The sequence below is a fragment of the Colletotrichum costaricense genome (genome assembly GCF_030867565.1).
Source record: "Colletotrichum costaricense strain IMI 309622 chromosome Unknown Scaffold_13.1, whole genome shotgun sequence".
In the NCBI taxonomy this organism is placed as follows: domain Eukaryota; kingdom Fungi; phylum Ascomycota; class Sordariomycetes; order Glomerellales; family Glomerellaceae; genus Colletotrichum; species Colletotrichum costaricense.
Genome location: NW_026848242.1, coordinates 572,415 through 599,029, shown reverse-complemented (window position 1 = coordinate 599,029; position 26,615 = coordinate 572,415). Strand labels below are relative to the sequence as shown.

The 26,615-nt window shown below is 52.9% G+C and overlaps 5 protein-coding genes across 5 annotated transcripts; 3 read left to right on the top strand and 2 right to left on the bottom strand.

The window, feature by feature from the left end:
- Positions 1 to 504: 504 nt before the first annotated feature.
- CCOS01_11637 (uncharacterized protein) lies at positions 505 to 966 on the top strand (the record flags this gene model as incomplete). Its single annotated transcript, XM_060459790.1, has 1 exon — positions 505 to 966. One exon carries the CDS (start codon positions 505 to 507, stop codon positions 964 to 966), a length of 462 nt encoding a protein of 153 aa, XP_060309621.1.
- Positions 967 to 1,505: 539 nt separating this feature from the next.
- CCOS01_11636 (uncharacterized protein) lies at positions 1,506 to 1,637 on the bottom strand (the record flags this gene model as incomplete). Its single annotated transcript, XM_060459789.1, has 1 exon — positions 1,506 to 1,637. One exon carries the CDS (start codon positions 1,635 to 1,637, stop codon positions 1,506 to 1,508), a length of 132 nt encoding a protein of 43 aa, XP_060309620.1.
- A 13,267-nt stretch (positions 1,638 to 14,904) lies between these two features.
- Positions 14,905 to 16,773, top strand: CCOS01_11635 (uncharacterized protein; the record flags this gene model as incomplete). The annotated part of the gene is made up of 1 exon (XM_060459788.1): positions 14,905 to 16,773. The coding sequence occupies one exon, from the start codon at positions 14,905 to 14,907 to the stop codon at positions 16,771 to 16,773; it is 1,869 nt and encodes a 622-aa protein (XP_060309619.1).
- Positions 16,774 to 18,007: 1,234 nt separating this feature from the next.
- Positions 18,008 to 19,788, bottom strand: CCOS01_11634 (IMP-specific 5'-nucleotidase; the record flags this gene model as incomplete). Its single annotated transcript, XM_060459787.1, has 4 exons — positions 18,008 to 19,161; positions 19,251 to 19,409; positions 19,667 to 19,702; positions 19,764 to 19,788. The coding sequence occupies 4 exons, from the start codon at positions 19,786 to 19,788 to the stop codon at positions 18,008 to 18,010; spliced, it is 1,374 nt and encodes a 457-aa protein (XP_060309618.1).
- A 2,539-nt stretch (positions 19,789 to 22,327) lies between these two features.
- Positions 22,328 to 24,173, top strand: CCOS01_11633 (cytochrome P450; the record flags this gene model as incomplete). The annotated part of the gene is made up of 5 exons (XM_060459786.1): positions 22,328 to 22,402; positions 22,480 to 23,271; positions 23,360 to 23,674; positions 23,757 to 23,923; positions 24,008 to 24,173. 5 exons carry the CDS (start codon positions 22,328 to 22,330, stop codon positions 24,171 to 24,173), a joined length of 1,515 nt encoding a protein of 504 aa, XP_060309617.1.
- Positions 24,174 to 26,615: the final 2,442 nt, after the last annotated feature.

The following is a 26,615-nucleotide window of genomic DNA, read 5'->3' as shown; positions in this document are numbered from 1 at the left end:
CCTTTCTCCCGGTACCCCTCCTCGGATTCCTAGTCTTGAATAGTGAGTTCATTTCGCTGTTGATATTGTAGCAACAGTAGCAGCATGTGTGTGGTGCTGCTGGCTTCCGTCAATACCACGCTGGGAAGGCCGCGACCGCAACCGACTGGCAAAGAGAGGCCATGCGCGATTATGCACGCGCTTCAAGGGGTCGGTCTGATGCGGGAAATATGGGATTCAGCAACGATCGATGGGCATCCCTTCCCGAGTGTTGCGCGTGAGTTGGCGATGGAACAGCGAGAGATGAAGCGGCGCTTCTTAGCTGCTGCACCGAGTGACCCCGTCATCCTCCTTCTTCATTCCACCTCAGCGGTCAGGTTAGTATAGCGTCGCATAAGAAAGGGAATCAAGAATGCATGTGCTGTAGTGTTGTGGGTAACTAGAAAGGTCAACTACCCCAGGACATCCGTTTTAGTCCATGACCGTCACACACTGCGAGATCGAGAGACGCGGGACCGAAAACTGATGACAGTCTTGGCAACGGGTATTTCCCCTTGCCCATCATGGCCGGGAGTTTGCGCGGGCGGCGGCGGTGTGTGGATCATTTCCGCGTACTTGTGTGCTGCTTTGCAGGTGCAGGACCATGCCCGCGACGGCGCGGAGACGTCATTCCTCCGGTGTTCTTGTGGCGAGCGTGAGCCGCGCCAAGTCGGCGTCGTTATGCCTCGGGGCTTGCTGAGCCTGCTGGTACCCCCTCTCCTCATGTTCTTCCTTCTGACGGCAAACACGGATATACCGGGGTTTGACCCCCATCTGGGAATCCCATTTGAGGATGGTAACGGTGACTGGATTCGGAGCCCACCTTTTGGAGAGTTGGCCGCCAGGCAGGTGGCTACAGCATTTCACACCGTCTCTCTGTCGGTCCGAAAACGGGCATCCTTAATCGGGTCCGATGAGCCGGAGGAAAAGACGAGCTGGAAGACCTGATAGAGGCCTTGCGCGGTCCCAGGAGAAGAACCCGACATTGAGTCAAGCATTTGCCAAGACGGCGGTGGAAGCGGGTAGGTCGGCAGCAGGCAGCAGGAGGGAGGCCTGTCATGCGGGTTCCTCCTTCGCGCTGGGATACTCGAGATGCGCCGTCGCTTCTTGCTGGTTGGGTCAGACAATGCGTTGTCTTTCTTCTCGCGCTCGCTTTTTGGGGGTGGGGGGTTGTATAAGATGTGACCCAGCTGGACCTGATGGGCGGTGCTTAAGTCTCAGTCGGCATTAGCTCTTCTCTAATCTGGCGCGCGTGATGGCGGCGGTTGGTTTGGTAACTTTGGTCTTGTTAGTGGGATCCAAGGGACGCGTGGCATGGACGAATCGCAGAGGAGAGTGGGCGGTGGGGAGAAGGAGAAAAGATAAAGCATTTGTGAGAGCGGTTGCTAAGTGTATCAGGTACTTTGGCTTTCTGAATGGGGGTTTCTTGCATGGCTGAGGTAACAGACCTTGCGTTGGTGCGTGGGACAAGCTGGACGCAGGCCACCTTATGCTGTTGGGATGTTGTGTGATGAAGACGGCATATCGTAGGGCGGCCGATGGGATGGGGAGGATGATGGGAATACAACGGATTTGCAGGAGCTGGTACTCCGCGGACCGTACATGATGAGGCAGGACATCCGCCGCAGGAGGAGCAATCTGCACTAGGTATGCCTGCCGTGCTGGCCGTGGCTTCGGTGTCCGCAAGGGCAAGTCGTGCCGTCAGACAAGGCAGACGGTGAGTTGGGAAGGGGCATCCGGCTATCGACTAGCTAACGGCGCACCAGCGCCGTCCTATGACGGAGCTTGACCGGTATTCTTTCCTTATAAGTGCTAGATGCTGTGTTCCGCGATGGCTGCGATGCCGCATGCTGGTATCCGTGGTCGATGTGTGCTGGGCAGGTGTTGTGGATGTCATATTTGATGCCTGCTCTACTCTGTTGATGCTGCCACATATGCCGTGCTTCGGGAGGGACTACATCCGGCTCGACCTTCGATTCGTGTAAGTCGCTGGATTTCTTGCTCACTCGAGACTACTTGTTCTACACCGTTCATTGCCTAGTGACGGACCTTCGGATCAAGTTGTTGCTGCTCGGCATGTTCAACCCGATAGCCCATGACTGATGCCCTGTTGTTGGGGAGGTATTCTGGACATGTCGAAATACGAGGTGGGAGTAAGCCCTATCGGTAGCCTGGTGAGCCCTGAAGTGTGATGAGCAAATCGCCAGTGACGCAAAAGGAAATCAAGTTCAATTCAGCAAGAGAGAATGTCTCTCCCTCCCGCCTCCTGAGTACATCACTGGAAACATGGCAGGTGCCTAGCTGCGTGTGCTTTCCCATCGATCAGTGTGGCGTTTCAAGACATGCAAGAGCAGCCCATGCCAGCCCAAGGTGTTCAGTTGAGGCGGGCAGGCAATTCATCAGGCAAGAGCAGTCTTCCAATGTGGTTGAACATCTTGGAATGTCCTGTGGAGAGCCGCTTAACGCTTTCTTCGTGACAATCATCTGCTGCCGAGTCATGGCCCAGCACTGGTTCGGGTCTGCAGAGAAGTGAAGATAGATGAATTAGTTATCGCCGACTAAAGAGAAACCAGTATATCAGAAGCTTATGGGACAGGCCTGGCAATTGTATCAAGGAGCACCCATTGTCATCTGCTTCTGGTCCGATAGCATGGCACTACCTGCGGGCGCTCAGTCAGTCATTGGGCTTGTCTCCAAAACGGATATGGTGATGAGCTTCTTGACACAATCCTCTTTTGAAATGAAGACCAAGTTAAAGCACTTGACTATCTGGAGCATTTCTCACCCTTCAATTTGTCGCTTACAATTGCTGGGGGTTTGTACCGTTCAAAACCTCTGCATATTTTGTACAGGTGCTTAGCACCCCAAACTTAACGCCCCTGACGAGAAGTCGGGATATCTCAAGTTTGAGTGCTGAATAAGCGCAAACCATGCAATAAGGGCATCAAAGCTAGGTTATAGCGACCTACGCGATCAAGGCGAACCCACGCTTAGCAAGAGAAGAATACCATGCCGCTTGCTTGAAGCAAATCACAGACTTCTAGACTCACAAACGACGAGCCAGCAAGTTCGAACTTACAAGCCAATGTCGTTGTATATACGTAAGATCCTCTTTCAATCCGAGTAACAACTCGTCCACGGAGCGTAATTAACTGAGACAGGCCGCTTCTGCATATCGTATACTCCAAGCGTGCTAGTCAAACCTCGTCAAACATCTACACAATGCTGGCTCTGTCTTAGCCCCACAGTAGGAAACTTGATCTCTTTCACGATCCTTTGAGTGAGTTCTGAAACCATGATGGTAGTGCTCATCTAGCATGCTCCTCCCCACGCATGTTCCTGAGTTGACCAAACGATCACAAAACTTCAACTTCATGTCGACTTCCTCCTACGGATACGGTCGTCAGTCCGGCTCACACTTGACTTACGTGACTCTCTCAAACTTAAAGCCCCTGACAACATGGAAAACTTCCTAACAACTTGATAACAGTGAATACATTGTGTTCCTTCCAAAGACAGCGGACAATAAAAGGAAGACTACGCTTTCCGTAAGGGGGAAGGGGGGGACGGGTTTTCATGCGTCGCTCGTGTAAGTGGATGACCTCAAATAAACAGACTTTGAAGACTGACTTGACATGACCGGGTCTCAACATTCAGCACATCTCAGGATAAACCACGAGTGGATAACGCTCTAGCTCATTTCAAAGATTTTCGAGTCTTGCCAATGAAGTCCCCTGGTCAACTCCAAGAACAAACGCTCACATATGTGAATCTTCTCATGCAATCAGTACTGATGTTCCCCGAGGTATGTCCACATTAGTCGATTAGTATAGGCGTGCGGTACAATTGCCTGGAGAGAAACGATTTGACTTCTGCTCCACGACCGGCTTCGACATGGTTTCCTGCCTTCCCGCGTCACCCCTGACTTTGATCTGCAACAATCGGAGCCCTTCAATGCGTTGATACTTCTGAATCTGCCGCTGGCCGAGACTTGGTGCCCTTAATGTGGTGTCCGAATGAGCCGCCAAAAGAGCGTATCGTCATCGTCAAGTACTTGACCCGAGGGCATCGCCTCACATACCGACATGATGGTTTTCCCAGGACAGGAACTCGAGGGCATACAGGTCTCCTCAGATATGGCGCCTCCGTCATTGTGTTTTACAGGCTGTTTCGGATCGAAACGCGGCATTATCTTCAAGCTTTCGCTCGGCGTGATAGGCATAAGATCACGGTGGCCATGGTTGCGTAAAGTAGCTGGTGAAGCCTTTTGTACTGGTCCAGAAGCCGCCGAGGGCTGAGCATATCCAGCATGTGCAGCTCGCTCGATTGTCTTCGAGGTCGTTGCAGAGCTCCTTGTTAATTGCCCTACCGTCCCTTTCAGCGTTCAGGTACTCGTGTATCTCGCAAACCGCCGAGACAGCTCAAAGGATAGAAGGTCTTCATGACCAGGGCCCTGACCCGGCAGCTTGGGGAAATAGCTCGGGATCAATAAATAATAGCTCAGAGGTCCCTGCCCTCAGTGTTTAATACATGAAGAATACTCTCTCAGCAGTGAAAAGGGGAGAGAAACAGTGTGGATTCTCGAATTGAACTTAGGACGCGTGGCTGATGATGGATTTCGGGTGGAAATTTTGACTAGGAGATAAGTGAATGCGAAGAGCTCAGTCTATGAGTTCAAGTAGTATTTAAATTCAGAGAGACTTTGCTGTGAAGACTAAAAGAAATCGACCCAAGGTTCTGGATTTTGTGTTCACGAGCCTGTCTACCATTTAGGATAAATACGAATCGACTTTTAGCGGTGTTAGGTCTAAGGAGCATATCGCGGCAGACGACCTAGAGACAGACAAAGCTCTTGACATGACTTCAACAAGTGTTTTGGTCGAATCGCCAACTTGCCTTGATTCGTTACCACATATAAGAAAGCTTGATTCGAAGAACGACAGACTATAGTTGACCGGCAACAGAACCGGACCAATTTGCTAGATATATCAAGAGTTTCAACGAAATTAGTGCGTACAATCAAGTCACTTCAGAGTACTTGAACAGCCTAGAGCCGGCTGCAGGTCTCAACTTCAACCAGCACTCTCCGTACGGTTCGTTGCTTTGTGGTTAATACGAAGCAGTATGGCATCATTCATGCAGGCGAGAGGCTATAAGGGCTCAGAAGAGGCAGTAGGCACGGCGCTCGGGATACGCGCAGGAAGATCGAAGTCGTTGCTATGAAGTTCAGGGGCCGGCTGGTAAGTGGGTATTTAAACGTCTAGGTGCTGGGGTCGTTGGCTAAGGTGGCTCACCAAGGTGTTTGCCTTTGCGGTGGGCTTCTTCATGAGTTGAATGGCTCGCTCATTGATGACCTGCTTCATCAATTGTTCGGCATGGTGGACCATGAAGTAACGAAGTCGATTCTTCTGATTCATGCCTCGTTAGTCAGTTGAGTTCACGTAACTCTTTTTGATCACCGCCTGCCGATAGCTATCTCTCGTCGTACTATACAAGTACCGAATTGAATACTCTAAGGGGAGAGGAAAACCAACGGGGGTATGAGGATAACCATATAATGCCCGCCGTAGGTCTGAAGAGCACACATTATCACTAAGCGAGAGGTTAGGGAAGCCAGAATGTTCTCTTGGGTAGTGTAGCTTCTGGACTCATGTTGGGCCCTAGGCCAAGTCACTTGGTCGATTTGGGTGCCTTAAATAGAGGCATATTGGCGATGGATAATCAAGCGCTATAGACGAAGGAGGAAGGCACAGAGCTCCTTCCCGTTGTGCAACGGCAGAAATTCAGAATCAACTCGCTGTCATGAGACTCTTAATGTCATGAATGAAGCCGAGAGATTATAAGACCTAGGTCTCGGCCAACGGACGAGCAACATTCATGGGCGCTCGGTAGACTGGCAATATCGAAGAGACCTCGTGACAGACCTCATCACGTAAGGAGTTTTATATCCCACCTCTGAGACCGTTGTCTCGGTCAAGGGTTTCTATATTCAATTGAAGGCGTTCTCTACGCCTACCTCTCTGCTCGGGGACTCGGAGGCATGAGATCACCTGGTCGTCAGCCAGCACACGGCGCTACTTCCTCAAGTATGGGAGGAACTTTGACGTGTACAAGTGAGGGCTCTTTCTACCCATGTTTCATCGGGAAAAGTGACGTATCTATTGGGCGTTCACGTCGCTTCACTTTGAGTCTGGATCTAAAGCCTACCGTGACTCATCTCTAGATCATAGCGAGGGATAGTCCTATCAATGTCAGCTTGCCCCGGATTGACACCAATTCAAAAGAATCTCGAAAATGAGCTCAACCTATACGCTAGAAGCCTAGATCGCCAGGGGACACGAAAGGACCCGAAAACCAGCCCTCTCAAAGAAGCGGTCTCGGTAAGTACAACATACAAAGAAAGCAATTGACCCTCGTATTCTCTTCCTCGCTCAGAGATAAGACATGTCTGGGCATAACTTCCATCGGAGGATCTCATCAACGCCGTTGGTAAAGTCTAGCAAACTCAGAATACGATTCGAGATCCTTTCCACACCATACTAAGGACCGCTGAAATAAGCGTCAGTTGTGCCCGACGAGCCAGTCAACACTCTCTTCAGACCCCAAACTCCGCACTGAACCTCAATACCAAGATTTACCTCCTCTCTAGCTTAGCCTCGTCACTGGAAGACTGCAACCTTGTTAACCGTCGCCAACATTCAAGCTCAGAATTGACGACCGAGCCGATAGTCACGAGGAACACGTCCAGAAACAACCTCATAAAGCCAATACCATCAAAAGTCTGTTTCATTGAAGCTGCCGCGCGGCGAAAAAGATCGGCGAGAGGTGTGCAAGTCTCTGAAACATAGAAATCCCACCTCCGCCATGCAACCAAAGATCTAGCGCTCGAAGATTTCCATTCTGCTTCTGCAGTACTCCATCTCCTAGGCCTACAATGACATTATCGAGACGACATGGCCATATAGAGCCCAACTCGATGTTAGACCAGTGACTTCCAACCTAGGCCAACAAGGCATCACCACAAAGGTCACCTTCAACTCATGGAACCTGCAGCTTCCCTCCTCCCAGCTCGTTCCTGAACCCATCCTTACGCAATCACATCAACATCATAGGACAATCACATAAGACCAGAAGGGTGAACGGGAGTACGTGGTATTCTTCATCAAGTATGTATCTATACATATAAATATCGCCAAGGAACAGCACACACGTAAACAACTTCGTACAAAGGGCATCTGCTCTCCCATCTTCGACGTGGAAAGGGAGTCATCGAAAACCCATAATGCGAGCTCAGAGGATACCACACAACTCGAGATATGTTCACCCATGTTCCCAATTCTCACATCACAAGACTATGAGCAATGGCCAATACCATACCACAAACATCGCACCTCCGAGTAGAATCCACGAGAACATCAACACCTCAAGCGGCGAGCGGATATCCCACGATGAGGAGCAAAGTAAACACACCCTCACCGGTTCAAACTCATCCTCTATCAGCATGCACGTAACGACTCACCGCCTTCCTCTTGAAATGGCTCAACAGCAAAGCCTTAAAGTTCTAAATCGACCAGTCAACATTGCTGCCCGAACGAACTGTCACTTTCCAAAACCGTCAAAGAGTCACGAGAAGTGTGTGAATTCAGGCTTATGAACTAGAGCCTCTACGGCATAAGAGCTGGTCGACAAGACGGTCAAACAACAAGTGTGCTGGCGCCGGTAAAGCGGGGCTTTCACAATGCAGGCCTGGAACAGCAGGCCCTGCTGGAGAGTCTTGGGTAGGAGGTTGGTTAGAGGGGCTAGGATTTTGAGATAAGTCGGTGAAGCAGAGAACCGGTCGGTCGACTTTTCTCCCCTCACGCGCCCGTTCTACCCTACCAAGCTCATTTCTTTGGTCAGTGAAGGCCGTTGCGATTCGGGCAGCAGCGCCAAAAATCTGTGCATGGGCGAAGTTGTCCGGCCAGTCGTTTGGCCCTGCGTTAGTGCCGTATGATATGCAATGCCATGGGTCACGATATCCGACGGGCATCTCTGAGAATCCCACCCGAAAACCTTCGAGGTTGGGATGGCAAAGTAGCCTTCGAGGGTGGGAGAAATGACATCTAGCCAGATATCCACGAACAGAAAGGAATATCGCTCGCGGTTTTCTCTCTCTCGGCAGGCATTGTTGACGTCAACCGGGCAGTTAACGGCGGTATTCTGAAAAAAAGCGATGCCAGCGCCACACTTGCGGCTCGGCTGACGAATGACATTTCCGCCGAGCGACTAAATAGAGGAAGCTCCTCAACAGGGACGAGCAGGGCTTGATAAGCCAGGGCTAAGACGCATCTGCAGTCCAAAAGTTTCTGTCTAAAGCAGACTCACCGAGTATGACGCGAGCAGTACAGGGAGTGGGTTCGACAGCAATTGTCTGAACTCCTGAGAGCCACACACGCCAGAGCAAGACGGCGTCGCAGAAAATGTTCTAGGTGGGCTCTAGAAGGGGACCACATTTCGCAGATCCTCTTCCATCAGATGAGTCTCTGACAAGGCAATAGTGGGACCCGAGATGCCACCGGATTGAGGAAAATAGGGCCGACAGACTGCCGTGGTTGCCGAGGCGTCCTACCGCCTGCGTTCCGGAGCAGAGACAGAGAGATAAGGGCCGGCGACGGTTCGGGGTCCAGAATTCGGGGGTGAAAGCCCGGAGGCGTCCCGTTACGAAGAGCGGAAGCCATCGGACTTAACGAGTCAGGAATGCCGTCAGTGAGGCAACTGTGATGACATGCTGGCCCACAGCTCTGGTCACTCTCTTGCGGTCCGCGGGTGAGAATCCTTCTCTGGCGGTGATTATTTATGTTGCCCCCGCGCCACTTATTCTTGAATCATTCGCCCTAGGCGTGGCTGGTGATTGGGACCAAGTCACCAAATAAAGGCTCGAAGGGTTGGCAGGTTGGGTCATGCCCACTCGAGGTAAGTCAGCTAGTCGCTAGTCGGCCAGTGACCAGTAACGGATTTTGATCAAGCAAAGTACCCCGTACCGTTATCGTGAAAACTCAGCCTCAAGGCAAAAAATAGCAACGAGGGTGAAGGGGCGTGGGACGATTGCGGCGTCTCGCAGCTAGGAGACCGCGCTAGAATTAGATTGATGCTTGAAACCGGAGGCTTCCACCCTTTTCTTCAACAAGAACGGGTACACCGCAGAACAACTTGACCAGAGCCTCTACAACGGAAAATTGTTAAGCTGGCGTGGCTGGTTCGCTGCCTTCTGTATCAGTAGTCGAGGTGGGCATGAAGATGGTGGATCGAGCAGTTCGGAAAAGGCCCGATCGATTGAGCGAGGGAAAATGTTCCGACAAACGCATCGATTGGCCCGTCAGCGGTGTGGTCCTGGACTGGAACCTGACCGAGAATAAGCTCTCGCTCGTCAAAGGGCTTACACCGCCCCCAATCGTCTCAGGGCCTCAATAGTCAAGCCCAACTGGCCAAGAGGCGCGGGTGACAGCTGACAGCGCCAGCAAACCATGTGGTTTCTGCAGTCCAATCCAGATCCGGCGGCGTTGACGGGCGATGGGAGGGCTGATAATTCAGGCACAAGAGCGAAGACTGGCCAACGTGGCAGTTGGGTGTCACCGATATTATTGGGACCTGCAGTCACCCTCCGCGGTCCGCCGCAGTGTGTGGGCTGTGGGATTCTTTCAGATTTTCTGGAACGAAACGTGAGGTGGTACCCGTAGACGGGTTACTGTTGGGGTGATCCGTCGACGGACCATCACACACGGTAGAGATCGATGTAGGGCGTGGATTAGGCGGCAGAGATGCCGTTCCCGCTCCCGTTCCCGTTCCCGCTGCCGTCCGTTTCGTCGCAAGTCTCGAGCAAGCGATCCGGCTTCGAGTGCAACACCATGTTAAGGCCCGCGAGATCTCAGAGTGTTTTTGCAATGTGTGGCAAGTCGTTTACTGGCGTTTGTGAGTCATGGTACGAAATCTGAGCAGAAACCGCAAGCAGAATACGCCCTCAGGTTTCCACTTGCTGCTTGCATCGACTGCGTGTCACCGTTGTTGCTATCAGTCTCCGCTATGTTGTTACTGTAAAGCTCTCGCAAGTCGCAACTGCATTGCCAACTCAGCAACCCCAGGCTCCATGTGCCACGAGCTGCAGTTTCTCGTCTCGACCGTCCCTGTCAGGGATCGGTCCGCCCGTTACTTTCTCGCATCTCGCGTATAGGAGAGAGGGAGAGCGCATTGTCTGGGAATCGGACTGTGCCATCTTGCCCTTGGGCGAGCAATTTTGACCAGCCTGGACCCCGGGGCTCTGAGTGAAACTGAGGGTGTCGCCCAGTGCTGCGTGCGTGGCTCCCGTCCCCTTTGTCGCGGCCAGGCAAGGCCGGGTAGACGGAGAAGATGGCCCGTAGCGTCGGTATGGGATTAGTGAGTTTCTGGATCCCTAAGAATTGTCTAGCCAGGACCATGTTGGGATTAGCCCTGGAAGAGCTGGGAAGCTGGAGTCAGCACAGGGCGAGAGGGTCTAAGTACCTTGTTATCGAAGAAAAGGGCGAGAGGGTCAATGTTCGTCCTTGAACAGATTGTAGACGAGTTGTGCTTGTGGCCAAGATTTTTTCTGCAAGATGTTTGTTCTTAACGGCAGAGGTGACGGAGAGATACGCGTCCTGGCAGTCCTTTGCCAAGATACGATGACGAGGAATGATCAAGCTGTTTCCCGATGAAGAGAGAGTTCACCTGTGTGCCTGTGAAGATGACAGTTAGACGGTCTTCTGTTCACTATTGGAACTTGGAACATTACTGCGTACGGAGTACACCACTTTCGATGATGGACAGGCACGACCCTCCGCCCCTCACCCCCTCAGCGGGCGAGTCGAATAAGGCCGATCCAATAGGAAGCGATCCAATAATTGCAAACCAGAAAGACGGGTCGGCATCTTATCGCCCCGGACAGACGTCTCGAGGGAACAGCCAGGTACGGATAGGTACGTACCTCGATCATCTAGCTCTTGAGGGCAGAGAGCGACGGTAGGAGCATCAGGAACGGTTCCGCGTCCCTGGCACAATGGTCCGTCAGGCAGGGCAGACATCTCATAGGTCAGGACCTCCGTATACGTACCTCCTTCCTCAATCTGGTTTCGCCGTATGTATCTCTGCTGCCTCAATGGGTGTCGAAGTGCTGCCGGACAATGAAGCAGGTACATACGCCCGAGCTGAACCGGACTGCGACCACATGCTGCCAAACTATTCAGGTAGACGCAGATCAGGGCAGCTCCCGTTCAGTCGTTTCGAGCTAACAATGTCAGTCTCCAATGGAAGACCAAAAGGTACGTACTGCGAGCAGATAATTGACGGTGCATTGAGTGGCACGGGTATCAAGGGAAGGACACAAAGCAGACAAACGCTCGCCGGTCCCCTTTCACGTGTCAAAAAAAAGGGGAGAGTCAAGAAGAGAGGGGAGAGAGAGACAGAGAGAGCAGAAACGGCGTTGATGCGCCCGTTTCCATCATCCTCTTTGGCTTTTGGGTTCTTTGTACTCCGTACCTCAATCTGAAGCATAGCTCCGGCGCAACGTGGACATGGTCTGGGGCGTTGAAAGGAGGGCGAAGAAGAGACCAAGAGTCAGTCGAATCATCAGTCAAACCTCGCGGCCCGAAGCCGTCCCTCTCCGATTGGAACCCAAACCACAGCTCGATCCAATGCTGCGCCCTGGAAAAGCTCCCCCTGCATCCTGTGCTGAGCTGGGTTTGGGACGACAGCACCAGCAACGTGTACTTGAGTCTATGGTGTGGTGTGGTGTGGTGAGGTGTCCCGGGATATTGGTATCTGAGCGGTGCTCTAGACGACCGTCTTGTGCTCAGCGCGCCACGATCTGGTGGCTATTGACTGTAGATGATGCGCTTCAGAGACAAATAGCTCAAGGCCATGTAATCCAAGAATCCTTATCTTTTGGTTGTATATTCCCTTTGTGGTATTCGACCGAGAATTTCAGACAGCATGTAAGACAACTATTGGTAGAATTGGTGAAAACGGATACATGTGGACAGCCCTACTCATGGGAGTGACTTGTACCGTTTGAGCGACTGAGATGCAAAAGATGAAACGAGCTTGGGATGTTTGGCAGAGCAGGCAGGCGGTACCTTGCTTGTTTGCGAATCCTGAGGCACACACTTCTGTCGTCTTTCCTCATCCACCGTCCCTTCCACAGGCAAGTTGAGAGCTCAAAAGATACTTTCCGAGTTGTAAAGGTAAAGTAAGGCAGGTACGGGCTGCCCTTGGACATCTTGGAAAGTGCAGGGGAGGGGGCTGGTGAGAAATGGGTGTGGAGGACCCTGAGATGGGCAAGGTGCTACCCGACTCGGCACACGTGTACACAGTAAAGGTAGGGAACATGGCCATCAGGAGTGTGCAATGCCGCAATTCCCATCGGAGCTCATGTAAGGGAAAGAAAAAGGCTAACACGTCCGAGCCTCCAAGGGATCAAATGAGGTTCCATTGCGAATATCCGTACCTAGAATACCAAAGTGCTATTGCTCGGGTTATCCCGTTTAGCCTGATCCCCTTCTGCCCTTTCCTTTCAAGCGTCGGCCTGAACTTTGAATCAAGGATAGTACCTCCAGAGTCAGAAAGGTAGAGAGTCTAGAGTCCTGCATCTTGCATTGTTTCTCTGCCTTTGACGGCCATGTGATTCCCTCTCTTGTTCTGGGCCATTCTCTTTGTTGCCTTGGGCTTCCCTTCCCGCCTTCTTTTCCCGCGTGCTTCACGACGGTTGCTTACGGATACACCAACCTTCCGCGGTTACTCCATCTTCCCCTCAACTCTCCAATTCCCGCTTTACCGAACCGACAACCCGAAATTGTGTCTTCACCATCCTTCTTCTCGTCTAGAGCTGGCCTAGAACATTTCTTGGTCCAAGTCCATCTCTTCCCCCACCGCCAAAAGTCCTACGGTCTACGGATACCTTAGGAGACCAAGAAGACCAAGGGGGATTATTGCCACCAATTAAGCACGACCCTTTCCTCCGCGTTGGCGCGCTTTCCCCCAACTTTGCCTGCATCCCGTCCCTTTGCTGTCCCGTTCCCCTGTCAGATGGTCATTCGTCCTCCTGTACTCTGAGCTGTCAAATCTCGCCTGCTGTGCCGACGGACAAATTCAGCACCACAGCTCTCTCTCTCTATCCCGCATCGGGTCTCTTGAGGCTTCAGGGTCCAGCTGAAAAGGAACAGGCGCAGGTTGCAGGAACAGGGGCATTCGGCTTCGAGGCAATCACTTCCGTTTGGCGACGGCTGCACATCCCGCCTCCCTCGCGACTCTCACTCAGGGAGATCTTTCATTGGTATTCTTCAAGCTCAAGGACGGACAGCCACTCAAGAACAAGCATCCGAAGGCTCGAGGGAACGCCAGACGCAGTCCGAACTCGTCCATTCCCATCTGCTTTCTCCTCTTCTTCCGCCCCCAAACCAACCCGGGCCCTTGATCTGCTTGCTGCCCGCCTATGCTTCCACGCTTCTTCGTGCGAATACCCACACACACGCACACAGACACCCGACAACCCCTTCTCCCCCGGCTGATCGCGTGTCACGAGAGCGACAGACATTGGAGACGGAGAGAATAAAAGGCGGATCGAGCATGGGAGTTACCGCTGGCGCCGCCCTACCGAAGCAATTGAATTGCTGAATTTCCCCATTATTACCCTGCTGCCCCCAGTCGCCAAAATCCACAGTTCCACACTTGCGCACCTCTCACCTACAACTACGTACTCGGTAGTACCCAAGGCAGGCAGTCCAGCCCAACCTCTGTACCAAAAGCACCTTAGGTTCCCTACGGATACCTCACCGTAATAATTAGGTACAACAGAGTCACAGACCGCACCTCAGTATTTGTACCCGCAATACGGTGCGGTAAGGTACCGATTACTCTCACCTCACCGGCACATCCACCCAAAAACCCGCTCTGAAATCGGTCACTGGTTGGTATGGGTACCTTGCCCACCCGTTACTAGACTACCTCCGAAATTCACATCTGTCCGGCTGACCATCAAGTACCTCACCTTGTAGCGCTTGCCCCAAGGTTCCCTTTTTCGTCGCCCTGGTCACCTCTTGCTCCCCGTCCTCACTGCGTCTCCGTTAGGTCTGCCTCTCCGCAGTGGTGCACCTGAGGTACGAAGTCCACACATCCATAGGAGACGACTCATCCCATTTTACAATAACCACCCCATCGCCGCCGTCATTTCTCCCGTTCTCCGTCTTCTATCCTCTCCCTCGCGACTCAAAAAGCTCCCAACAAGGAAACAACTTTCATGCGTCGGGCTAGTCATGCCGTGACCTGGATCGCGACTTCGACTCACCACCAAGTCTCGTCTCTCCCTCGACACAGAGCTGGACGCTATTGAACCGGTACCGTACAAGTAAACACACATACACAACTGCACACTCACCTACGAATACAACATCCGCACCAGTGGAGCATACCTGATTCACCCAAGGAACGGACGACTCTACGCCACCAAACCAAATTACCAGACCACAACCTTTGCGCGAATCTTTACATTTCGACATTCTCCCCAGGGCGGATTTCCGACGAATCGATTGCTAGGTAAATTCCAATTCGGCTTCACTCTTTGGCATACCTCGCTGTGGAATTTACCATACCCCAAGAAGTTCCCACGACCGAGGTATCCCCAAGACCAAGGCACAAAGAGGCGCTCGCCCTGAGAGAGAGCAATTGCGCTAATAAGCCATCCAACAGCTTTTGCGTCATCCCTCCTGCACGCACGCTGCAACTGCGCATCGCTCACTCCCTGCCGGCAAGCCCCCCCAAGACATCCATCCCACCACCGGTGTCGATGCTCCTTGACTGGGTCTCAAACCCCAGCTGCCTCCTTCTTTCTCAAGAGTCTTAATCATGTTCGCCTCCGACTCTTTTCTGCCATCGGCCTTTACCGACCACGATCCCAATATGCCGCCCTCTGCCGTCATCTCTCCGCTGTCACTCAATCGAATGGCGAGCTCCTGTTATTTCGACAATAGATCGACGACGACGACGACGAGCGCCACGGGCAACTCCATTTACTCTCCCCAATCATCCGGCGCTGTGCGCTATCCGCCGCAAACGCAAAGCCTTCTTTCACCCCATTTACACCCCAACGGCGTCAACGGCACAAACGGCTACAGAGAGACGATTTCGAACGACCAAGTACCACGGGTCGTCTCGCCGAGTCATTTCGAACAATTGAACGGCCACAACCCCTCTGCGTTTTCGTCGACGGCCAGAGTCTCCCCAAACGGAATGCCTCACCCACGATCAGTATCTGCCGATGCAGCCTCGGCTCCTCCGTCAGCACAGATAATTAGACGCCTCGCTCAGCAGAATGCGCGGATTCGGGAGGCCTGGGAAGCCGAGCGCAAGTACATGGAAGCCAACCGCGAACGTGTCGAGGAAGTGTACAAGGAGGAGCGGATGATTATGGAAGACGAACGTCTTGCATGGGAAGCCGAAAAGAACGACCTGACGGAGCAGATCCGCCGCCTCAAAGAGCAAGTTGCAGCGATCGACAATGACAAGATTCGGCTGCAAGGTGCGTTGCAAAGAGCCGAGCTAGAGAAGGCGGGCAAAGTCGCCGGCGTCACTGTTGCAATTCCAGGAACAGGAACGCGAGGTGGGGCCGACGGCTCCACTGAACTTTCTTTCCCAGGATTCTCCTCGCAACCCAATGACGCGCGGTTCGGCCTCTCGAACGGCACTGCACAGCGGAGGCCGACTAATGGCTCTTCCTCAGCCTCCGTCTCGCCAGCCCAGATCCGATCTCACTTTATTAGTCCTGGTAGTTCCCGGATTTCTCCTTCCAGGCAACCAGAGTCTTCGCCATTCATCCCACTCAACCCCAACATGCAGCCCACTACCGCAGATCCCGTCGACTTCCTCGGCTCTCCCAAGGACGAGGAGCCTGTCCCCATTGTCGACATTCAAATTATCAACCCTCAGCTTGAGGGCGTCCCCCTCAAGGCACCCGCCATTCAAAAGAGCACATTCATCGACTCCGGCATGACTCCCCCGGAAAACTCAAAGAACTCTTCCAGAGCCGTCTCTCCGCCTGGAGAGTCTGGCAAGTCTAGGCGAAGCCCTACTCAGGAACACACCCTCGAGGTGCTCGCCGCTCCCGAGCCTGCTAGACTCGTCATGCACGCTGGCCACACGCCCAGCCATTCCCTCTCCGTTCTGGGAACAGCTCCTGGCACAGAAGTTGCGACAGTCGCTGATGGTAGTGGAGGCTCTACACCGACTTTGGCACCGACAGACATGAGCTCGAACCCGGCAACGCTGTATGATGTCAGGGCTAGAGCAGACTCATCCGATCTTCAGGATGACGCTTATCGCGGTACCGATGAGCCCCTCCCCACGTTGGAGGCGGCAGACGACGTTGCCCTGAAGGGCCCCTTGATGGTTCGCAACATCCCTGCTCATGACGAAATCTTCTTCAAGCGTTTGTCCGAAAAACTTGAAGACGTGAGCAGCGGCGCCGACGCCGTTCCCACTTGCATGAAGGCGCCAACTCCGGAACTCGTCGGAGAGCCTTTGGAGGCGAAAGAGAATCTCTACGTAGCGAAGGCGGACACAGATGCCGCCAGCGACAAGGGTTCGACCAGCGACAGAGCTTCTTCCTCGGATAGAGACGACGTCTCCGAGTCGCAGAGCAAGCTCGAGGAAATTGACATTCCCCTCAAGCTCAAGCAGAGCACCAACTTTGGAGCTCCGTTGGGCGCTATGTTCTAAACGTCGCAGAACCAAGTCAACACTGCTCTTTTTCGCAGGAGCCAGTTCTCCTCATCACTACAGCCGAAACCCGCGCATAGACTTTTCATAATTTCCGATCCCATTCAGCACATACGATCCGCCTCTCTGTACAAAGTTGTGGACCTTCTACACTCACTTGGCTTTGGCTTTTCACAATAGACCAGCCCCTTTCACCTCTTTTCCTATGTATATTCCCACACGGTGGGCGGCTTGCTTTTCAATTCCCCGGCGATAGACAGGATGACTGGAAGGGTTCCCTCAGTGCTCCACGGAGCAGCATCACTCGATTTTTCTCATGGCACGGATTTCACGGTGTTTACACAAAAATGCACAATACCCCCCGGAGGATTGGAATTCCTTCTCACGAATTGGCTTGGTTTTTTTTTTTTCAATGGATACGGTGTCAATGGAGGCGCAGACGCCTAGGTAGGGGAGGAAGTGGCAGCAAGGACGAATCGACGCGACAGACGTCGTGGAAGGGAGGCATATGGAACTTTGTTCCTAGGCTGATCCATCAGCACATTGGCAATGCAACAACTAGATAGACGGCCGGTGCGTGATGTCTGGAGGTTGGTTGCAAGAAGCGATGTATAGGCATAGCCGGACAAGAATAAACATTGCTACCACGGTCATTGACCGTTGTTTGTCAACGCATACATTGTTCACATTCTCATGCCTGTGATTGCAAGCTCGTGTGATCAAATCGTCACAGGGAGTGAGTTCGTGTGTAAGAAGCCAACTGATTCAATCTTGAATGTCAAAATAATGGTATTAAAATTGATGTTGATATAGCTCATAATATGCATGTTCCCCCCCTCTTATCCCTTCCCCTTTCCCCGTTCTCTATAGCTGCAGGTCAGCAATTCCCCTTTCGGAGTTAAGCCTTGCTGATGAACCTGCTACTGAAACCCGTCTGGTCGTCTTCTACATCGACAGCCCCGTGTCCTCTCTCCCTTCGAGCCCTTTCCCTGTCCTTGACGAATACTACTTCGAGACTGACAAAGCTATTCTTTCGACGTCGTTTGCATGGCCTCAAGGTCTCGTGGGGGGTCGGGTTATCGGTGGCTGGTGTCACGCAGCCAGAGAAGGGAGGGAGGAGAACGTTGTCCGAGGTAAATCATTACCATGCCCCCTCTATTGCCCTCTCTCTCTCTCTCTCTCTCTCTCTCTCTCTCTCTTTCTTCTTTTTTTCCGTGTCTCGCTCTTTTTGACTTCAAATCCTTGCGATCAAATCATCCAAAAGCTCGCCCGTCTCCCCGGGACTCGCGATCCACGCAGTGGTACCCACGCTCCGGGCTTTGAAGTCGTTGCTGCCGGCGCTGAGGAACTGGTCGCCAATGTGCAGCGTCTTCTCGCCGGCGATGGGGGTCTCTGGGTGTCCCGCCTTGGCGGCGAACCAGCGCTGGCAGACGGTCACGCCCCACGACTTGTCGCCAATGTCGACGAAGACGTCGCGGCCGCCGTTGAAGGCGCAGAAGGGGACGCGGCGGCGGACGGCAGTCGGTTCAGTGGAAGAGGCAGGGGCAGAGGGCGCGATTGTGCTGTGGCCGGCTGCTTGGGCGGGTGATCCCAGCGCGGAGAGCTCGAGGATTTTCTGGACGACGAGGACGGTTTCCTCGAGGGACTCGCGCGGGATGCGGACGGCCGGGTCGGTTGCGACGATGCCGACGGCGCGGTCTTTGCGGAGGAGGGTGGCGGGGAGGTTGAGGGTGCGGATGCACTCGAGCAGGGCGCCCTCGGCGACGTCGAGGAGCGCGGAGATGTCGGCGTCGGACCAGGATGCCATCTCGGGCGTGAGCCACTGCTCCTGCGGGACGGGGGCCAGGAGGTGCGGGGAGGACGGGTCGTATTCGAAGAGGTAGTTTGCTTCGCCGCCCATGATGACGATGGAGGCCTTTTGGATCGGGGATAGGTCGGGCGCGGCGGCGATGGCGTCGAGGAGGCCGTGGAGGCGGTCGTAGTAGCGGTCTGCTGTTGTGTAGCCTGCTGCTGTGACGATGCCGATTTTGATGTCGCGACGAAGGAGGGAGAGGAGGCGGGGGATGAGGGGGGAGGTGGGAAGGAGGGATTCGCCGTCGTCGTAGAGGGTTACGTCTCCGTCAAAGGTTGCGAGTTGGAGGGAGGTGGCGGTGGTGGCGGTGGATGGGTTTGGACTGGGGCTGGGACTGGTGACGGCGAGGATTTGGGCGGCGTTGAGGATGAGGCGGACGTCGTTGAAGGAGGGGGAGACGTAGCGGCGGGAGGAGATGAGGCGTTTTGCGTCCATGAGGGTGAAGGCTGCTTCGAGGGGGAGGCGGGTGAAGAAGGGCCCTGCTGAGGGGACGAGCATTTTCAGTTTTGAGGGGAGGTCTTCGTCTTGACGGGTTACTGTGGGTGTGTTAATTTTGACAAATCGATTCAAAGGGGAGAGAAGTGAATGAGCTAAAGTCAGCGAGATGAAACTGGAGGAAGCTTACTGTGGTCGTCTATCATGTGCTCGACGTCGCGAAAGATTTCGGCGTAGCGGCGGTGGGATTCCTCTGCCATGCGGGCTATGCTCGTCGCTCTCGTGTCGAAGACGCCGGTGGGCTGGGAGTAGAGGACAAAGGGGACTGCCAGGAGACCTTTAATCCATTCTGGAGGTGAGGGTTAGCTAGTTGCCAGCTAAGAGACAGCTTGATCGTGAGGCTTTGGACATTGCGGTGATCTCAAGGTGGCTGACGATGATAAGCTGGGGAGACAATGGGACAGCGACTTCGCTGCTGGCTAGATTCTTGACGATCTTCTCTCCTCCAGCTGTCACTTGAGTAAGAGAGCCGTTGTGGCGCAGCTTCGAGGTGAGTCTCTAGACACTTGTCATGAGACTCGATGAGCCTGGCGGATGCTGCCGTACCTATGAACTGGTCTCGTCTGTGGGTCTTGAGAGCATCTGTACAAGCGTTAGTTGGTGAGGTTATCTCAATGGAGAGTTGGCATTTTGGTTTGCTTACACTCTACTCTGTATCTTGTCGTCATGATGGGCTACCTTCCGAATCGAGGTCAAGGTTGAGTGAGAGTGAGGTTGAAGATGGCGGGGTGGGGAGGGGTAACGGCTCTTGGAGGGGTACCCGATTCGTGTCGCTATCTTCCTGTCTGGTATCAAATCTATGAGATTACGCGACTCCCAATGACGAAGTGAAGCTTTACAAGTTGTGTATGAGGAAGAAGGTTGAAGCAGTATCGAGGGCCAGAAGGAGAAAGGTTGTAAGAAGGAATGTAGTCAGAGCCTCCGTGGTGCGTAACGAAGTGATGTTGAATTCCACCGCCCCATGGAGCTCGTCGGGTCCACTTTTCCCCAACTGAGGAGTCTAAGGTGCAGGGCCCCGTGTGGTCGGGTGGTCCAGATTCGGGGGAGAGCTGCACCTGTCGCAGGCGGAATGCACCAGTGCCAGGGGTGCGCTGCAACGCTAACATCTACCGGAGGCCGCCGCTACCCGGCTGGCTCAGTTGTAGATGTTCAGGGTTCACTGGGAGAGATTGGGGAAACGCAAGCTGCTATGACCCCGCTTTGGAGGTGCATTCGTACCTCCCCGTTTGTGTTTGTGACTCTTGTGGTCGTTGTTTACCTAATAGTTAGATTTAGAGTATCATAGACCATGGAGTCTGGACGAGAGACTGTGAGATTGATAGCGTGCTTCGCCAGCTTCATTTACCTCGGTCTGGCTTTCTCTAATGGAGGCATCCACACAATGAGTAGGAGTCACTGATAGACTGGCGAGGCCTTGTGCGTATGCAGTACGGATAGTGCAAGCTTCGTTGCTTCAACCATCAAAGTCGCCAAGAGCTTGTTAGAAAATACCTGCTCTCACGACTGTAGTCACAAGTGCTCAGTTCCTGCTATAGGTAAACTATGATAATCTCTTGGGCGCTGAAGATCAAATTGCAAAGTCAAAATTGGGCACCAAAAAAAGAAGGGATGAGACACAGTGCCCCATTATCACCTCAAATAAGATCAACATCAACTTCGACAATCACCACTGTTATTTGGATGAAAGCACAAGTGCAGATCAACACATAATCCTCGCCTCTCCATCTTCACGTGGCATCATGAGGTGGACTTTGCACAACATCGATGGCAGAGCACCTTCAACTAGAGATCATCTGAAGTACTCGGCTCATCTGGCGCCTTCCAAGACCAACAAATTGATCAAACTAGGGATGCCTCTCAAAAGGAAAGCTGTGACCTGAATGGAGGCTCCAAACGAGATGTTAGAGCGGCGGAGACTGCTGGGTTGTTATGCGCGCGGAGTCCCATTTTTTGTCATCATCTGAGTAGGATCGATAGCTCAGTGGTAGAGCGAGAGATTGCAGTTCCACGCAGTTATCTCTAGGCCCCGCGTTCGAACCGCGGTCGGTCCTTTCCTTTTGCCAAAAAAAAACGAATATCTAATTCCTTTTTATCTTGACATGCGCAGAAATGATTGATTAATCTCTTTTACGCTCAGCGGGCCAGGAATCCAAGCTAGTTGGTGTGATTGTTGGATTTCGTCGAGCCAGGACGAGTAAAGTTCATCCAGCCTAATTAATCCTGGTTTGGCACGCATCACCAGCACACATCCGGACACACTTATGTTGGTACAAGCCTTTCACCTGGCGAAACCTTCGTCGTTTACAAAACGGCAGCGATATCTTTTCACAGCGAATTCTGTCATGTTCACACAAGTGTTATACCAAAACCTCATTAACAGCCTACAACTCAGTCTGAGTCGTATTCATGAAGCCTATGTTTGAGCCCGGAATACTAGGTAGTGGATGGAACGCTCATTCACCCTCGCAATATGCCTGAGACGATATCGGAATAGGGACTGGAATCGCCCTAACGCCGAGTACAAAGCTTCGAAAGATGCTGAGTTAAGTCAATGATGTGTCGTTATACGCCCTAACAACCCGAAAGTGTCTTCAAGGTTTACCGGACTACGGGATACGCAAGACGATTGAATTCGAGGCTTCTTTCGGAGACCAACCCAATCACAAGTGACCACTTGCGTAGTTTTCTGACATGAATGGGACCGAAGAAGAGACGAACGTCAATGAGAAGACGGGCCAATCTTTTCGGCCCCGGAGCTCATAGAACGGCCGCCCGAAAGCACGTTCTGCAACGGAGTAGTCCGCTCCAGCATGGAGCTGGCGGAGTTCGGGCACCGCAATTTTGGTCAAAGTCTGGGGGAGGGAGAACCACGGCCAGGCGATCAACGTTATCGAGTTTGAAATTTGGGAGATCTTGAATCAGTGCAGCGGGTTTACGGTTACATGGAGCTAAGGACCTTGTGTGTTCTGTGACGAATAAGAGGGGTTCGCTTGGTAATTGGGACGGAATCAGGGATGCGGGCGAGTGAAAGCCGATGAAACGGCTTCGAGGAGACGTGAAAAGGGTGTGTGTAGTGATATCACATTTGAATGGAAGCGCAAAAGAGTAAAGGGTTCTTTTTTATAAAGAGCCTGCTTGATCGATCTCGGGACGCTACTGGACATCAACTACTGACACCCAAGCCCCTCTTCAGATCAAGGAAACGATATGTTGCAATCCTTCAGCCTCGACGAGGCCCGGTGGTCTTTGATGCTGATTATGCCAATCGCGGTGCTCTGTACTGTAAGCCAAACCTTTCTATCCTGTTATGAATCCCCATAAGCACATTCAGGCGGACCGAATACTCACCCCTCACACAGCTCCTCGCATACTTCATAGGATACGCCATCTACCAGCTCTACCTCAACCCACTGCGCAAATTCCCCGGCCCAAAATTATGGTCAATCTCCTCCATCCCCTACGTCCGCGAATTCATCGCCGGCACCTGTCACCTCACGATCCTCCAACTCCATCAAAAGTACGGCCCCATCGTCCGGGTAGGCCCCAACCACCTCTCCATCAACCACCCGGACGGCATGGCAGAGATCCGAGGCCACCGCAAGAGCTTCACCGGCGAGAACGGCAAAGACCCCGTCAACGCCCTGCCGAACCGCGACAACATCATCGGCGCCGACCGCGGGGACCACAGCCGCTTCCGCAGGGCGTTGGCGCACGGGTTCTCGGCGCAGTCTATGCTCGCGCAGCAGCCTATTATCAAGGGGTACGTCGATACCCTCTTTGAGAAGCTGCGGGAGGCATCGCGGGGTGGCGAGCAGACGGTGGACGTGGAGAAGTGGTTCAACTTTACCACGTTTGACGTTATTGGCGACTTGGCGTTTGGAGAACCCTTTGGGTGTCTTGAGGATAGCACGTATCACCCTTGGGTCGACCTCATATTTAAGAGTATCAAGAACATGGCCATGTTGACGAGTTTCCGGCGTCTGCCGTGGCTGAAGCCGCTTCTCATGTTGACGCTTCCTAGGGAGCTAATGGGTAAGTATGCTCAGAACCGGGAGCTGTCGAGGGAGAAGTTGCGGAAGAGGCTGGAGCTTGGGAAGAGCCGGCCTGATTTCGTGGATGCAATGATCAGGAAGTCAGAATCAGCAGGACAGGTGAGTGCCGCCACTTTAGTCAGAATATCCCAGAAGAGGTCGATCTTCTGCCAGCTGCCGTTAGCTGGTTGCCAACATATCAATCCAGGCCATGTCGTTCGAAGAGATGACCTCCAACGCCATGGTCCTCATCATCGCCGGGTCGGAAACGACAGCCACGCTGCTGACTGCGGCAACGTACTTCCTCGCAACCAACCCACACGTGTTAGCCAAGCTCAACGACGAGGTCCGATCGGCATTCACGACGGAGGATGAGATCGATATGCTCAGCGTGCAAAACCTGCCGTACCTCCTGGCCGTCTTGGACGAGAGCTTGCGGATGTTCCCGCCGGTACCTGGTCCCAGCCCGCGAGCCATTGGCGAAGGGGGCGATACGATTCTCGGCGAATTTATTCCGCAAGGTGTAAGTTACTTCCCCGCGGTGTCTTATTCATGGTGTTATGGGGGGCTATGTGCGCGCTGACTTTGAGAATCGTGCGTTCTAGACTGTAGTGGATACCTGGCATTGGTCAGTCTACCATAACCCCGACCACTTCGCAATGCCGGAGGAATTCATCCCGGAGCGATTCTTGGGGGACCCGCGGTTTGCAAATGACGCCAAGCGGGCTCTGCAACCGTTTTCCATCGGTCCTCGCAACTGCATTGGGAAGAAGTGAGCAGCCCTCAAGACGTTCTCCATGGCTCAGACGATGGAGTCGGCACCGTTGGGGATCCCCGCTGACAGGTGATCATCTAGTCTTGCCTATGCCGAGATGAGGTTGATTCTCGCGAGACTAATCTGGAACTTCGATATCCGCTCAGCAGCGGAGACAGCGAATTGGTACGCTGAGACAAAGGTCTACATTCTATGGGAGAAGGGCGGCTTGGATGTCCATCTGACACCCCGGGTTTTGAAAGGCTGAATGAGAGGTGCCCGAAATCAGATGAAGGGCCTATTTGCAGGCATAGGATGGATTCTTTTGTGCCTCTATGAAGTTGGGACACAGAAGAAAATGCAAGGGATGAAGCACCTTCATCATGTCCCATCTCATGCATCGCCCATCATCCTGAAGATCGAAAATGCTTTGTCTTTTCCGAACAAAACACTGAGGTAGTTTCTGACCACGGAGCCTATCTCTTCTCAGCCATGCGGCATCAATAATGAGAGAAGCAATGAGAAGCTCATTGCACCTCATGTTCCACCCACCTAAGCAAAATGCTGAAGCGTGCATTGAGTGCTCGGTTGCTGGAAAGCTCCGGAATTGATCCGGACTCATCTCCGCTACGGCAGGCAGCTCCTTCGTCTGTGCTCTTTCATTGGCCTATCCCCAAAGCTCCACCCTTGTACGGAAGCGAAATGGTGGCCTCAGCCCCCAAGGTCCCCATGTGAATGCCTATATAATGCCGACCTCCTCCTCCCCTTTGCTTGTTTTCCCTTCTTTTCTTCTTCATACTTACCTTCATGGGCGGTCTGGGGATCAAGAAATCCGGACCGCAGAGAGGGATGCCTGCATTGCACATCGCGGAGTAGACCTCTCTCGATTGTCCTTCGGGGCCATCGCTGTGGCAATTTTTGATTTTCACACCTTCACATTTTCATTGTATCCATCCGCTGCGTGCGATGGTATGAAGAAGATGCGCAGCCTCTCCAGCTTAGGTCAGGAAAAAAGCACCTTGATGGCCAGGTGACAAGGCTGCCACCCCATATAGGCCCCTCCAACTCCATTCCTGTCACCAGCACAGCAGGCGCCCCCTAGGTCGGGGGTCAGGTCAAACTGTGGCGTGGGTGGTGGAATGGTTAATGGTCACCAATTATTCACGCCAACCAGCCTACTCGACGACAGGCTTAGCGATCGAGTTCGAGTCCCAGCATGAGCACCAAGAGATGTAGCCCCCAAATCGGCACCGGGGGGGTGAACTCTTTTGCCATTTGGAGTGATTGTTTTGATGATGGTTTCTAAGTGCCTTGGTGATGCTTTCTGGTGTTTTGATATCGCGATCCTCAATCTCAGGTGCTTAGTCATCAATTTTGGAGCCCGAGACATCCCTCAACAGCTTTACTCCGTAAATTATAATAAGATAGAGTGTCGTGACTGCCTCATGACTTCTAGTGCTAGCTAACAAGTAAATGACATCCTGCCCTGAACCTTGGGGCCGAACCTCGCATGACTAAGCTTGTGGACGGGTCTAGTTCCACGCATCCTCTCAAGCAAAAGTCCTAGGCTACAGTATCGGATACGTCTCTGTAGAACCTGTCTGACCTGACTCTTTGAGGCGTGTATTGTATCAAACCTGGAATGTCTGAATTCGTTTACTCGATGGCCTTATCCCATGGCCATAAGAGTGAGCGTGCCTGACGGAAATCTGCCAACGAGCCTCTAGCCTCAATCACACCATTCATTCAGTCGGAAGAACCCAGGGAGTTACAAGATCCTGTGTATCTAGAAAGGGTCGACGAACTCAGTATCTCGTTCGGTCCTGTTTGGCCTTGGATGTCTTTCCTCCTTTCAAGTCAGGAGTACGGACACAATCAGGCAATCGGTCTTTGGCAGAAATTCGCTAAAGGGCCATGAAGCCAGGTGGGAGGGGGGCGCGGTTGGTATAAAGACAGTCAGGGTGCCAAGTAGGCTCGTGATAATGCTCATCGACCTGCGACTTCCTGAACGCCTAGGCTGACAGCATGCATGTTGGTACCACCCAGATCACATGTCTTCACATCTACCTTAAGAGACATCAAAGGAAAGTAAGAAAGGACCAAACCCCCATTACGCTCTTTATCTAGCTCGTGTTCACGTCTTATGTTAGTATGTCTATACCCGGCAGTAAGATCTAGAGCTACTACCTCCGAGATCACTAAGGAGAGACCGGAACTTCCGTGACACCAAGAAATTCCCTGCCGTCTCTTGACTGGGGTGCTCGCACCAACCGCTTCTTATGCGCCTTTGCTGATTAGCAAGATGCGAGGCCAAATGTGGGTTTCCTAGCTGGAGCAGCCAGATGAGTGCCCCAACGTCCGCAAAGCACTACGTGAGCTGTGTCTTCAGCCATAGTTTGCCTCATGCCAACGGGATCAGGAACCCCAGTGGCTGAAACAGGGCCTGTTTTGGGAAAAGATAAAGGGACCAAGGTGTCATGGCCCTTATCAAGCTAGAGGACTTGATGAAAGGCTGCGGCACTTCAAGAGATCAGGTAGAAGATTGAGCACCAAGGGGGGTCACCTGCCCAGCTTCAGCTTGAGATTCCATTTCGTGGCACATAAAGAATGTCCCCCCAAAGTGGATATGGAGTTTTTCGGTCTCTACTATTTTTACCTTTCCTTGTCTTTTACACACGAGTGATCCCATCAGGTCCAAATGGGAGAGGTC